This window comes from Pteropus medius, unplaced genomic scaffold, assembly GCF_902729225.1.
Source record: "Pteropus medius unplaced genomic scaffold, Ma_sr-lr_union100, whole genome shotgun sequence".
Lineage (NCBI taxonomy): Eukaryota > Metazoa > Chordata > Mammalia > Chiroptera > Pteropodidae > Pteropus > Pteropus medius.
Genome location: NW_024347788.1, coordinates 8,073,425 through 8,088,498, shown reverse-complemented (window position 1 = coordinate 8,088,498; position 15,074 = coordinate 8,073,425). Strand labels below are relative to the sequence as shown.

The 15,074-nt window shown below is 41.3% G+C and overlaps 1 protein-coding gene across 1 annotated transcript in view; it reads left to right on the top strand.

Annotated features, from left to right (window-relative positions):
• The window catches only part of EPSTI1 (epithelial stromal interaction 1), a 72,103-nt gene that overhangs the window by 3,900 nt on the left and 53,129 nt on the right, over positions 1–15,074 (top strand). Inside the window, exons 2-4 of the mRNA XM_039877213.1 lie at positions 9,584–9,642; positions 11,521–11,604; positions 14,809–14,882. Coding sequence (XP_039733147.1) covers positions 9,584–9,642; positions 11,521–11,604; positions 14,809–14,882 — 217 coding nt within the window. The remainder of the gene's footprint in view (positions 1–9,583; positions 9,643–11,520; positions 11,605–14,808; positions 14,883–15,074) is intronic.

The following is a 15,074-nucleotide window of genomic DNA, read 5'->3' as shown; positions in this document are numbered from 1 at the left end:
TGGCCACACTTTCACATCAAGAAAATTGAACTTCTGTAGGCTAGTGGCACTATAGAAACAGTGAGGTGACATTCGTTTACAGCTTTAACACGATCTGGGCAGAGGAGTTGTGTGTAAGAGCAAAGTTTTTCTGGGGATCCTTTTTTCTCTGCTGCTTTTGAAAAAAATGACAGCGTGGTGGCCTTGTATTAGAGCAATTCTCTTACTGTCACTGTTTCTGAGCAAAACCTGAATGACATATTGCCTTCTGGTGATCAGATTTCTGCCCATAGCCTTGAGCAAGTGATTCGTGTGATAGTCATGACCCCGTACACGTATGGGTATATGTGAGCTTATATATAACTGAAAAAAAATTCACAGAACAGTTTGCTGTATGTGATACACTCTCAAAGTTTTCTCTCCTTATTCACTAAAAATAAATTTTCCATTAGTGTGATACCACCGACAGTTTGAAAAGCACAGTTCTATACATGGCAGAAGAGATTATTGGAGTACATGGAAAGAAAAGACATTTTGGTTTGATTAGATCAAATTTACCTTCCAGTTTATGCAGGAGGGTAGAAATTATGGTTCTGTTTATAGTGAATTTCCAACTCTTCTGCGCTAGATTTCACTCTCGGTATGGGATGCATTTGCAGTCTGCCAAGTCTTGGGGAGTAATCATTTTTGTTCAAATACAATATCATTGAAAATGAGTGGGCATTTCTCAAAAAGTCTCTGACAGCTGAAACAGTGAAACAATAAATCAACAGGATGATGAAAGCCTGAAAACACATAATACCTATTATAACCAGTAGACACATAGCAGAAATGAGAAAAAAAGAAACTTAACGCAATTATACATTAAGGTTACTTACTTCAAAGTCAGCAGAGTGCTGTAAGGTTATACATATACTTAAGGTTAATTGCATCTATTCAGAATGTACTTGAATCTGCAACAAAAGCTTAACAGGAAAAAAATCATCAAAGGGAGAAGACTGCATTTGAAGGGTCTGTTCTCTATCAGAGAATCAACCGATGATGGTTCCTTTGTTCTGTAATATTTGTAATTTTTCCCCTAAAAATGAACACATAAAAGGCAATCCATTAAAGTCCTGTAGAAAAACTGAAGACATTTACCATCATTAAAACCCCAGGCTAGTATTGCCCCAGTGGCTGTTTTATTACGGAATGAGCGAGAACAGAAATCCTGTGCTATCTAATCTTGTCTAAAAATCTGAGCCCTAAATCTTCACTTTAAATATTTCCTCATTAAAAATCTTTGGAGTATGTTTCCTTGATTGTAAAAGTAAAGTCAGATCTGCTTTTAATAAACACTCAAACATTGCACAACTGATACACAAAAAGTCCCCTGCAATTCTGGGCTTTAGAATTAAACACTTCAATCAATTGGATACAAAGACATTTTTTTTTTTCTAACGTGTAGGTTGTGCTCTTTGACTACGCCAAGTAGAAAGTCTGAAGGCCATTATGCCCTTAGATTTTCACCGCCAATGGAGGGTGACAGGTAGGAGAAGATGTGTTCTCTTTCTAACCCTTATTTTAAAACGTGATTGCTCTTTATTACATAGGTAGACACTGTTTTCCACATTGCCTTATTATTCAGTCGTACAAGGAAACCGTTCTTGTTCTGACTGTGATGCTTTTTCCAAAAATGTTTACCTGGCTAACCAATCGCGAGACAAACCCTCATTTCCTCAAATTCAGATTGTGAGGCCTTCTATAAATTCTGTAAGACAGTTTACCTGGGGTGTCAGTCAGGGTTCTTCAGAGAAACAGAACCAACAGTATATATGTTAAAAGATGTATTATAAGGTATTGGCTCACGTGACCGGGGAGTGGGGGGTGGCGGAGGAGTCCCATGATCTGCCATCTGTAAGCTGGAGACACAGGAAGGCCCGCGGTGCAGTTTGAGGCCACAAAGCCAGAAAACCAACGGTGTGGATTCCACACCAGGTCTGAAGGAAGGCCTGAGATTCTGGAGCACAGAGGGCCGGTGATCACTGTTTCAGCTCACCGGTCAGACAAACAGTGGTTTCAGCCTTGCTCGGCCTTCTCGTTCTGTTCATGAAGGCCTTCTGTGAACTGAAGGATGCTTAGTGTAATGTACATTACAGAGGGGCATCTTTGTTCAGCTTATCGATTCAAGTGCTACTGTCTTCCAGAAATACCCTCATGGACATATCTAGAAATAATGTTTAATCAGATATCAGGGCATCCCATGGCCCAATTAAGGAGACATATAAAATTAATCATCACACCTGACATTCAAAAATGTCACTCATGAAAGGAAGAAAAAAGTCAAGGAAACTGATTAGATTATAAGAGTCTAAAGAGACATGGCAAACAACGGGTGTGTATGTATGTGACTGGATCTAGGAAGAGGTGTGGATAGGGAAGAATATTAAAAAAAAAAATGGAACATGTTAGAAATTTGAATATAGACCTAATATTAGACAATCTTGTATTCACATTAAATTCTTTGGATGTGATAATATTATTACGTTTGAGTAGGAGAATGTCTTTGTTCCTGGGAGATGCTGGAGTATTTAGGGATGATGTGCCATAACTCCGCAGCTTACTTTCATGTGGTTCAGAAAAAAATTAAGAGGAGGAGAGAGAGAAAAACAAAATGTGGCAAAACATTAACAATTAGTAATTGACAAATTACTAATGAGTAATTAACAAATAGGTAAACAGTCTATGGGTTTTCATTTTACATATTTTAATTTTGCTCGTACGCTTAAAATGGAAGATAAAAATGTGAGGAAAAGTAATTGAGATTATATCCTCTTTTTTTCTTTTGGAATCTGAAGAAGTTAAAAGAAGGCTTGTGATGGAGCTGTGTACTTAAGATTTGTGTAGTCTACCCTGGTATATTAAGTGTTGACAAATAATTTAAGGGCAAAAAACGTTGAAAATGATTTAGTAATCTTTAATGAGATACTATTTATCAGTACTATTTCGTTTCATTCAGTGTTTCTTATTACTCCTGGGACACATAACAAAGAAAAGAATCAGGAGCAAGGATATAGATGTTAGCAGAAAGAACTAGAACCAGGAATGTAAAAGAGACAACTGAAAAACTAAATTACATATAGTACGGAAGATGCCGTGACAAAACGTCCGTCTCAGCATGACAAAGGAGATGTCCTAGTGATTCAGGTTCCATCACTGTACGTATAAAATCGGTGCCTGTTATATAATATGTTATATGTAATTATTACATTTACATATAATAAAATAGACATTCTCAAATAGGTGTCTTAATAGATGACTTTATTGGTTTCCTTTCTATAGAATAAGTTCGCAGGTAGATAGTGCAAACGGTAGGCATCCATAATAGAACATTTATTTTCAAGCATTGTTCTAGTTTAAGAATTGAGGAGTGTCAGGTATCAGAGCAGAAATTAATCCTATGATCAAACTGTCTCTGAGATTTTGGAAATGCAAATGGAACATCTAAAGAAGAAAATTTAAATGTAGTGCACCTTCCTGTTCAAAGGACTGATTTTAGAGGACTCAGAGTTTCCTTTTGGGTGTCGTTCTGTGCAAAGCTTTTTGTCTTACATTCTGAACATCCTGCAGGATTGTTTATAATAGTGAATAATTGAAGCAAACAAAATGGTTAAGTGAGTGATGATGTTACGATGCGTCCATGTCGTGAAATATCGTGTAGCCATTTAAAACCAAGCTTCTTACATGTGTAGTTGGGAAAAACACTTATAAATGAAAGCAGGATATAAAATTGGACTTAAGATATGATTGAAACTGTAATAATATGTACAGAAAATAGATCGGAATGAAATGGACCCAGATAAAACTGTAATTGCCATTTCAGAGGGGCGGGATTATGAATGACTTTTAAATGTTTTTAAAAACATTTCTTCATTTTCCTCTATGAACCTGTTTCTTTTAAAATTAGGAATAGAAGGTGAAATTCATTTAAAAATGGTCTATGCAGAGTTTTAGATATAATTCCCTATGTCTTACATTTCTGGTTTTCTCCAGAACACAGATAACCTTAAGGAGCATTGCTTAAGACGTGTGCATAATCGGATCTTAGTCTATTAATAATGATAATAAAGAAAATGTGTAACTCATTTGCTAAATAAGTGGTTTTTATGCAAATGCCAATTTCTCTATTATTTAGCCATTCTTAAAAAGGATGTAAATCTTAAATAACCTGTTGTTGGCAAATGCAGTCTTTCTTGGGTTTCTTTTACTCTTATACTTCTTGCTGGCTGTGCCGAGACTGCATACCTGACCATCCTTTAACCTGGACCGTTTCTCAGGGTTGTTATGTAGCTGAGAACTTTTGAGAGGTGAGATACACTCACCCTCAGCACAAAGACCAGATTTGCTCACCACCTGCTACAAAAATCCCCCGACTCAGTGTTCCTCAGCTGCAATGCAAACCATGTGGGCAGTGTGGCCCCCATAAGACTTAGGTCCAGAGAGAACAGACACAAACATGCCAGTGTTCATGCTGCCTGGTCTGCCGCGAGTAGTAATCCTTTGTTTCTGATCCAGGTGTCTCATATTCTTCCAGCACCCATGAAACAGGAACAGGCTAAGGTTAGTTTGTTAAGTTAAAATTAGCTGATAAGTAGGGTCAAGTCGCATCCCAGACTGACATCTCTACATTCTGAAAATATGACATTCTTGTAGCTATTTTTTACCAAAGAAGCAATTTTGTACACTTTGCAAGTATTCCTCCCAGTCGGTCCCCGTCTCTACTCCCGTCGTTGGCTTTTGGTGTCTTAAAGATGACGAATCTCTATAATATTGTATTTCATATATATTCTTCATATCTTTAAAGATCTTTAGAGAATACTTCTTCTTTTTTTCACACATATATGTGTGTGGGTTTTAAGTATAGAAGTTTGACATCGTTCGGGTCTACCCTGTATGGTTGTGTGGCTTGGTAACTGCACAAACTCGCCTCGCTCAGGTGATGCTTTGGAGCAGAAGTACAGTTAACCCTTGAACATGGGGAGTAGGGGCCCTGACCCCTCGAACAGTCAAAAATCCACGTCTAGCTTTTGACTCTATGGTTGGCCCTTTGCATTTGTAGATTCAACCAATCACAGATCACAAACAGTATTTTCAATTCAAGGTGGGAATCCGTGCTTGGGAATGCAAAAATACTGCTTTTGATTCACAGTTGATTGAATTCCTGGATGCGAAGGGCCGAGTGTACTTATTGGAAAAATCTGTGTGTGAGTGGACCCGTGCAGTTCAAACCCACGCTGTTTAAGGTTCAAGTGTGTCTACCAAACCACGTGCCATAGTATGGAGTTAACCCGACCCAAAAGAAGGGACGCTTTTTTCTAATTTGCCTAAATTTATCATGTCTCAATAAGCCATGGGCCTGCATGGGGATCCTAGTGTGGATGTGTGGGTGAGCGCACACGCGCGTGCACGTTCCTCCTTCTAGTTTCCGTAAAGGCATCCTATGAATAAAGGTTCTGATGACGTTGTGATCTCTTTGTTCATCTTTTCCCTCTGGTGTCTGTTCGGCTCTCGAACAGAAGCTATGAATTACAGAACTAACCAGCCTCACATCAGCCTCCTGGGTGTACAGACAGTATTTTGGCCTCTGCACATTCTGAAACCAAAGAGAACCCATGAGCCCTTCCAGACTGGATGTGAGTGCTGGATCAGGGCTGGTGTGACGGGCTTGGGTGTCAAGGATGATTTACTCAGTCTGATCTTGTCATGTTATGTTTTACTTGGAAATATAGTCTGTTTATAAAAGAACTTTTGGAAACCTGAGTGCCTCGAAAGCTTTGACCCATGTTGCTAAAACTGGTTAGCTTCAGATTCCTGCATTGAAGATCGTCTAGTTAAAAAAACCAATATGGAAGGCCATATCTAGAAAATGAATCTCTATCCAGTGTCTTTGATTAACCAAAAATCCTTGCCTTTTTTCGATTTCACCCAAGGATAAGATTTTATTGAACTATGAAAACTTCAAACCAATTTTTTATACAATAGACTTTACCTGTCTACTCTTCTGCTTGAAATTATGTTTGTAAAAACATAATCTTCTACCCCTTTCTGAATTTTTGCTCGTGACTATGTGTGTGTTTTTAAGTCAAACCAGTGTTGTTCCTAACTAGAAATTTAAATTGCATCTGCTGCATTTTTTTTTGTACACACTAGGGGATATATTTATGTAATACATGTAGCCAGCCAAGATATTTTTCATAATTTCGACATAACATTTTTTCATAAAGTGCTATTGATGAGACCTTATAAAAACTGTGCAAGAATGTGCACAAGCAGTCATGTAGCTAAGGAGAGACCTCACCCCCCAAAAAGATTCCTTGAATATATTTTATTTATTTTTTTATGGAGCAGGGAAACATTTTTCTCTTTGTCTTGTGCTATACTTTCGTATGCTCTCCCTTAGAACATATCCTCACGTAGCCTCCCAGATATGCGTTGTTGGAAAGTGAAAACAATCTTACAAATTGAGATATTTCATTAAATTTCAATGAGTTAATTAAGGAAACTCATTTTCAAAGATATACATTTATTTCAGCAGCTTGAGTGTTGCTTAATCAGGAAATGACCAGAATACTAAATACTAAAAGGTGGATTGTGCTCGTGTTGATGAGCAGCTTTGAGAGTGACTGTCAAAAGGGACGATGACATGGAGGTTAAACCAAGGGCCCAGAGGCCCTTGCTGTGGGTGGAAACTAATTGGCTGAAAACATGAATAAGTTATATTTGTTATTCACGACAAGGAAAAACTAAGACAGAGGGACAGATACTTGTATCTGCCACAGCACCACGCTCTGTCATATGATATTAAAGAATAAAAAGCAGATTCTTAGACTTAAGCTCTTCTTCCTGTAAGCAACGAAGAGGAACAGAAACTCAATCGCTTGACAGTGCTTTCTTCTGCATGTTATAATTCGGGTTTGGCATTTTCAGCCAATAAAATATTGCTAAGGCGTTTGCTACGGAATTCTCCAACGGAAAAGAGTTATTACTGGGGACTCACGTCCTTGGGATTATGTTTGAATGATTTCAATTAAACACCTTTGATTTCAGGGTAACACAAGTCTTCCCTCTTTTCACGGCCCCGAGTGGTGTCTGGGTACCCGCGGCCTATGCACGTCGGCCGTGGGGTGACCATGGCCCTGTCCCCAAGACTAAAAGATTCCAGAATGTTATCACGCTGGAATCGTAGATATTGTAGAATAAAATCGTTTACGAACAGATTGATTTTACTTTCCAAACCTTTCCCAAAATCTTTATAAGAGAGACCCATGGAACTTGGAAAATTCTCTAGGGAGCTGCTAGGGAGCAAAGTTCTAGCAAACAAACACTTTTTGCCATTTGCGGATCCCATCTTTTAAGCCTTGCCTTGCTATTCTCTGAAGTTTTCTGTCCTTGGAGGGATCTCTGACTCTCCTTTACCTCCTTTCTTCATCTCGCCTGACACTTGTTTGGATGTCCTTGGGATGCGTTCCAGTGGTTTCGTGAATCGTTCCTAGCTAAAGCATAAGCCCGGGTAGAGTCTGTGCTTTGGGATTGCCCTTAACACGGCAAGTCCCTACAGGTGCTCAGGTAAGTACATTTCTTTGTTTGGAAAGCCCATCAAGAGGCTGAAGTCAAGGACAGTCATATTTTATGCTTACTATGTGGAGCTGGAGTGTCAGCGGCAGACACCCAACTGGTCTAAGTCAGAAGTCCTGGGTTCGTGTCTCAGCCTGCTGCTCGATTAACCTCGAGACCTTTGGCGTAGGATTTCTTCTCTGTGTCTTGATCTGGGGTGGATTAATCCCCAAATTTCCTTTTAGTCCAGATGTTCTAAGTCAGTGTGAGTGAAGCATAGCAGTAGTCCCCAGATCAAGAGCACCGGCCTTATCTGGCACTGTTAAAAATGCAGGTGATCAGACCTCACCCCAGGCTACAGAGTCAAAAACTCCACACTTGAACAAACCCTCCACGTGTCCCATTGCACGCTAACGTTCAAGAATGACCGACGTGCAGTATCATCAAATCCTTGGTATCGTGAGCAGCTACATTCTATTATCTCAGTGGACGCCAAGGATCAGGCAGTCATCTCGTGGCTGGCATTTAAATCCAGTATCTCACGTTTCATCTTTAAGGCTCTGCAGAATGGCTCACTGTTGCATCAGATTCAGGTTTACAGGGTACTACAACCCACAGAATTGCAGCTCTCGAGCTCCTATAAAGTGCTGGCCATTGAGGGGTGAAAAATCTTTCCGAGGGTGAACAAAGAATCTGCAGTGGACAAGGGATTAATTTCCAGCAGCGGCCTCCTAATTTTGCATTCATAACACTGTACTTATGCTAGGCTACACTTGCAAAGTCTGCTGATATACATTAGGTAATTGGACAGCTGGCAGCCCCATTTGTATGCAAAGGGGGTTGCACACCTCCCATTTACAAGTCTGAAATTAAAGCCACTTTGAAGCTGGCTGAATGCTCCCTGCTAGGAACATAAAGAGATAAGGAAGAAATGACTTCTGTTAGTCGGCACTTTTGGCCTCTACTGCTCAGTCTTTGCTAATTTGTCCTTTGAAACTGTACATTCTGTGTTGAAGAGGGACTTCTAAGAGTACCTGGTTTTTTTTTTATTTTTAAGAAAAACCTACATTTATAAGCCGTGGTTACCCCAACACTGTAACCACATGTATACCGCAGTCTGTCACTGGGCTATATTTTTGCTCTATGAACTATTTATGTTCTTGTGGGACCATATCGATCATCTGAAAGAAGAGACACCCAGCACAGACTCACAGCCTGCGTTTCATTTGAATTGGCATCGTTTCATTTGAATTCGGCCCACATTCATCAAGCCCCTACTTTGCACCGCGCCAAGGGCTGGGCCTACACAGACCAGTCGAGCACAGTTTCTGCCCTCAAAAGCTCTCAATATTTTAACAGCTTCTTGACGTCTCAGAGTTGAATATTTTGGTGGGAAGGAAGTCTCCCCTGATATCCCATGAATCGAAATGACTCCTTGCTTCTTTGAACTTCTGATCACACTCAACCGCTGTCCGAAAGAGAATGAGGGACCCAGTGGCTCCATGCCGGGAAGAATCAAAGCCCGAAAGCACAAGACCGTAACCAGCCGGCCACTCAGGTCATCAAGGGGAGATGGCTGCATCACAAATGGCCTGTGTTCCCAGATTGTGGAGACGAAGAATGCATGAGTGTTTCTTGTACTCCCAGGGAGGGTCACAGGGAAGAGAATGCCAGTCTCAAGCCATCTCAAAGAGACTTTCCCGTGATCACTGCCTAGAGGAACAAGTTGCTGCAAAGACAGTTTACCAAGAGCCAACAGCGAAGCAGTCACTTGCCACTCCTCATCAACTGCTTTATATCCCATAGTTGGCCATGTACATTTGTTTCACTTGGACAATGAGATTGTAAGCGTCTGGAGAACAGACCTGGGTCTTAAGAAGATTATCTTTCATACTATATATTTGATGGCGATGATAGTAAATACAGTCTGTTAACAGGAAGGACGTCTGGTGGTTTGTAGGCATCGGTATGTTCCTGTGATAATAAGCAATGTTTTTCCTCTTCATTCTAGCGCAGGCGCATACACCTTGATAACACCAAATGAAACCCGAAGAAACCAGCTACAGAGAAGTACGTATATTTATTCTTTAAACATTCAGAAAGCTTCTCATTTTCTTATAGAGTACAATAGTTTGTTTTGGTCTGAAGTATTTTTATTTTCTGATTTGAGAATACTCACCAGATCTCATCGTTTTTTTTTTTTAAATTTATTTAACTTTAGCAGTTTTAATTATACCTTTTAAAAGTATTCTATTGTTAAATTTGTTTCTCTATGTTAATAGCAGAACTCACAGCACGATTGTAAATATCAGATATGCGTTGGGCTTAAACGATTTCACAGCAGACCCATCTCGTTCCTGTAAAGTTGGGCTAATTGCAGAGATTTTTACAGGTCTATGAATACTTTTGAAATAGACAAGTTAAATACTTGAAACAATTATGTACTTGAAATAATTTGTCCCTTTCTTGATATGTTCTATCTTTTCTTAATGGAATTCTTTTTAAGCCTCTGAGCTCCCATAATTATTCAACTATTGCAGTCTGCTCTTGGCTATTTTTATTTGTGTGCAGTAAGTAAGAACACTTAGCATTGTTGACAAGTTCTGTGACTTTAAGCAAAATAACAGATAATAAAGCCGATTCTACCACAGGCTGATTGATAGAAGCGAGAACTAAGTCCCCTCGGCATCTCATCAACTTAATAATGAAACCGCATTATTGGGGGATCCGCTGTGCTTCTGTTTCCTGCCCTAGGTGATCCCTTCTTTGAGGACGGGGACCTTGCCCTACTCATTTTTGTGCTCCTTGTACCTAGTGGGGGTATAGCATGATTAACTGAAAAATTACAGTAAAATAAACGCTGTCATTAAAGTTCCCGCCTGATACGTTAAGCGTTGGAAGGAGATCTAAAGTTAATTTAGTTCAGAAAGAAGTTATGAGGCTTGTTCAAGTCAAGTTGTGGGCCTCTCTTTGAGATCCTATGCTCTCCTTTATTAGATCTTGGTAGGAAAATTAATTTTGTGACTCATGATGGACGTAAGGGCACAAGGGGAAATCAGCTCTGCAAAGGGTCTCCACCACACAGGCTCCCCCTGGTGGCAACGCTGGGTCAGTGCAGAATATGACAACCGCTGCTTTGCCGAGTGCCCCTGTCAGCGGTTGACCAACGGAATCCCAAATGTTTTGGCATTTCACAAGCTTTTTATTTAAATACCTAAGTCTCAGTGTGGTCTGGGTTTTTTTGAGATGTTTAAGCAGATTTTTTTCCCCTCTAACAATAAAAAAATGTTATAAATGGACATTTGGAACAATCAGGTCTAATGGGGAGACTCGGGCAGGCGATGGAAGTACAGGACGAGTTTCTCTGGCACTCCCTGCTGTCACTCACAGTGTGTCTTTGGGGGGATGAGCGCTGCCGTCCCAAGAGCCAGCAACCAGAGCAGGGCTGCCCACCCGTAGTGCCCACCCTCACATCCTAGAGCTGCGCTCATCTTGGGGACCATTTAAAATAATGAATATGGCATCGGAATGACTTGGGAACATATGTTTACCTATGTGTGAAAAGTTCATATCGACACGAATATTCTAGTTTTGCAAACATTATAGCAAACTCTTAAAGTTAATTTGACATAGAGTTTTAAGGATGCCAGAATGGGAAGAAAGACTGAACTCCTTTTAGTAGGAGTTCAGCTTGTTTTCCAGGTTCGAGCCTCCTGTGCAGACTCTCGAAGAGAAAGCACCCCGGGGTGGGTCTAGGGTGAGCCTGGGGTAGGCCCGGGGTGACTCCGAGGGTTTGGGTCTGAATGCTGTCCTTTCCTGGGTATCTCGTCCACTCATGCTTGAATGTAGCTAAGCACCCTCTGAGGATTGCTTCTTATGCTTTAAAGGGCCCCGTTTCCTGTTCCACGTTCCGCTCGTTGATGATTTGGTATTTCTTACTTGCCTTAGTTGCGGAGAAAGAAATGGAGAACCTGGAGAGGTGGAAGGAACTACACAGAGCGAAGCCGGTGAACCTGGTGCCCAGGCGGCTAGGTGAGCAAGGCCAACCGGCTGCCTGAATGCGGGGGATGGGGCCACTTAGGAACCTCGCCCAGGTCTGTCCGCATGCCTTATAGGTTTTTGGGTCGCTGTGCATTCAAAGTCGAAACACTCACGTGTGCAGGTATATTGTTGTTTCTGATTTTCTGTAAGTAGCAGATGTAGGATGCCACAGTTATATGGAAGTAAAGTCATGGCTTAATTGCTCAATAATTTAGAGCCTCTTAGATGGTCAACTGAAGACAGCTTACCTGGGGTGCTGCACGTGCCCTGTCATAGCACTGGTCAGGATGGGAGTAAAAGCTCTCACAAGTGTGTTAATCACGGCATTTGAATGCTAAAGGGAAAAAAAATGAATGGAGAGTCGATTCCGAAACTAAGACGGGAGTGAGCTGGGGACCCAGTGGCGGGTATGAAGACAAACGTCCCCTGTGTTTTTGTTCTGCAAATAGAGACCTTCGGACCTCGGAGCCAGCGTGATGGATTTGTCTGGGCTGCCTTTGCGCAGGGTTTGAATCATTCGATGGGGAGGCCACCTCATGGGAGTCACTCAGCCCTTCCTTCCCGTCCCTCAGCAGCAGCTAAGAACTTAAAGGGCTGGGTGCACGGTTTCCACATTTTTGGCTAATGCAAATGTGTCTCTCGTCAGGGGCCACTTACTATCGTGATAGCTTTAGAGAAATATTTTTTTCCAGGACATAGATAAAAATAAGCTAATTTGGAAATCATTTGATGAGTGGAAGTAATAGTGTTATCACCATCACCCCACTTCATTTCACGAAAGGGGTTTATCTCAAACGTCACCTTTATGCTGCATAAGCCAGGTTTGAGGGGTGTGACCAGGAACCAGCTTTGTCCTTCCTAACTGGCCCCTTCAAACTGGCTCTGTGGGACTATTTTTTTCCCATAATCTTTGGTTGGAATTAGATCTTTTTGGTCTTTCTCAAATAACAAAGTTGTTCAGCCAAATCTAGGCGTAAACGGTGTCATTTCAGTGAGTAACATTCAGCCCTAACTGCTGGTGCAAACTGTTACGAATGGACATTAAAACTCCCTCCATGCCCCACTCCAGGTCCATTTCGAGTAGAAAGCTGGCAAAGGAAATGGGCGGAGCGTAGCTGAATTCTTCTCCGTTGACTCCTCTGTTCCCAGACTCTGGCCCCTCCAGGGTCAAGGGGAGAAGGGGCGATGAGAAGTAGGGGCCTGTAGTGCACCGATCCCGGTGTCTTCAAGTCCTGTATGTGCTTACTGTGCATTCTCCGCCCTGGGGTTCCTGGAATTCTGCAAAGTCCCTCCTTTCCCGCCATTCATCTTAAAAGCACCTGGATTTCCCTGACGGAGATGGCATGGTTTCCTGCATCGCCATTGGCTGCGATGGCTGACTCTCTCTCTGTAGGGCTCCACAGGTGACTCGCATGGGTACATCCCTGGAAGCAGCTTTAGGTTGGCATTCTCTTTCATGACAACCAGATTGGAAGGACAGGAGACACTTGTTCATCCTTTCTTCCCACAGACTCTGGGAGCGCAGGTCACTCGCCATGCAGCCACCTCTTCTTGATGACCCATCTAGGTAGCCAACTGACAACAGCCTTTCAGCTTTGACTTGTCTAGGTGCGGTCCCTCAGTCTCCTAGGGACACAGACTGAGGTCTCCAAGTGATTTTCATTGAACCTTTCCCGTCCGTCTTGACGTGAAGTTGCCTCCTTCCCCAAGCACAGAGGAGATGGGATTCACGGAGCCATCTTCCCCTGGCTTCTGCCCCGTGTTGACCTGGCCAGCCCCTTTTACAGGCTGAAGGTCACTGCTAGTCAGGGTTCCCCAAATGGGTTCAGTTGCCCCCCTGGAAGATCCTGCTTAAGGAGCCGAGGAACTTGCTTTGGAATTTGGAACAGTTGGTGCCTACCATCTTGGGAACTTAGAAACGAACAGTCTCATTTTTGACAAATCTGGGAATGGCCAAGGATATGTATGTGGGAAGAGCTGAGGGGGTAGGAAAAAAATTCTAGAATGCATTAAACTTTGAGACGATTTTTTAACAAAACCTGTGAACGCTTAGCCATCTGACTTTCTCCATTCATTTTTATTCTCAACTCTCCCCCTATTCCTCTATCCCTGAAAATATTGGAGCAAGGCGAGGAGATCCTGAAAGCGGCTGTAACATTGGGTAAAAGCTTCGGTAACCGTCGCTGTTCCTTTCTCATCCCCCACCCCCTACAACAGAGACTGAAGGGCCGGAACCAGACAGGCTTCCTGTCTCCTTGGGGACTCAGAAGAGAAGACTCCGTGATGTTTTTTTATCAGTTCAATTATAAAAACCACAGCGAATGCAGATTGTTTTAATGCCTCTCCCGTGGGAGTGAATCTTTCTGAGAACTGACACTTTTAGTGACCAAAACACTGGAGAATCATTTCAAAGGGATCTTTATAACACATCCGCCAAGCTTGCTAAACACCGAGAAATCCCCAAACGGCGATTCTTAGATGATTGTCAAGCTGCAAGGATTTCTGGCCCCAAATTATTTGGGGTTCAAGAGAAAGCAGGCAAATAATATGACGTTCATATTTTTCTATTGAATATCTAAACAAAGAACAATAAATAGTTTAGACTGACAATCAATTACTAGCTGGACTAGTCCCATTGTGCTTTTAAAAACGGGGTTATAAAGACTACATGTTTGTCTAGAGACGGGAGCACAGAGTTTCCTGAGTTTTTCACTTGAATTTAGGGCAATTGAGTCAGAAGAAGAAGAACAATTGAAGCATCACTGATTATTATCTTTATTAGGTTAAGGGATGGTCACACCTAAGCGGGAAGAACGTTCTAGAATTTCTGAGGAGACAGGCAGTATTTCTTATTATTTAGCATGGACCTTCAGGTATGATTTCAATCTAAATGAAAACTTGAATGCCAACATGACTCAAAAACTTCAGTAGGGTCGTCTCGTTCTTTCTTGAATATGGCCTTATCTTTCTGGCTAGCTCTGTTTCTCTTTTAAGAAATTACCATTCTTTAATGTTTTATTAAAAAAAAAAAAGCTGGTTATGTCCTTATTTCTAGAGGCATGAAGATGTTAAAGAAACTCATGGTCAACTCATCATATATTAATTAGTTTTTGATGGCTGACATTTAAGCTTGACATTCATGTTTCACCTCCATGCTGTGTGTTTTTTGTTGTTGTTTGTTTGTTTTTGCCTTAGGTGGAAGCCAATCAGAGGCTGAAGTCAGGCAGAAACAACAACTCCAACTGATGCAATCTAAATACCAGCAAAAGGTCAGAATCCACCTTTTTCAGTTTAATTCTGGCAAGGAATTTGAACACCAGCACTTTCTAGTAACCAGGAAATAATACAGTAACTTCACGAAAAGCATAAAATGTTTAAACCAATTGCAAAAGGAAACTCTCAAAATCAAAGAAATTAGGAAGTGGTAAGTGAAGAGATAAGGATCTAGAATTCTCATCCAA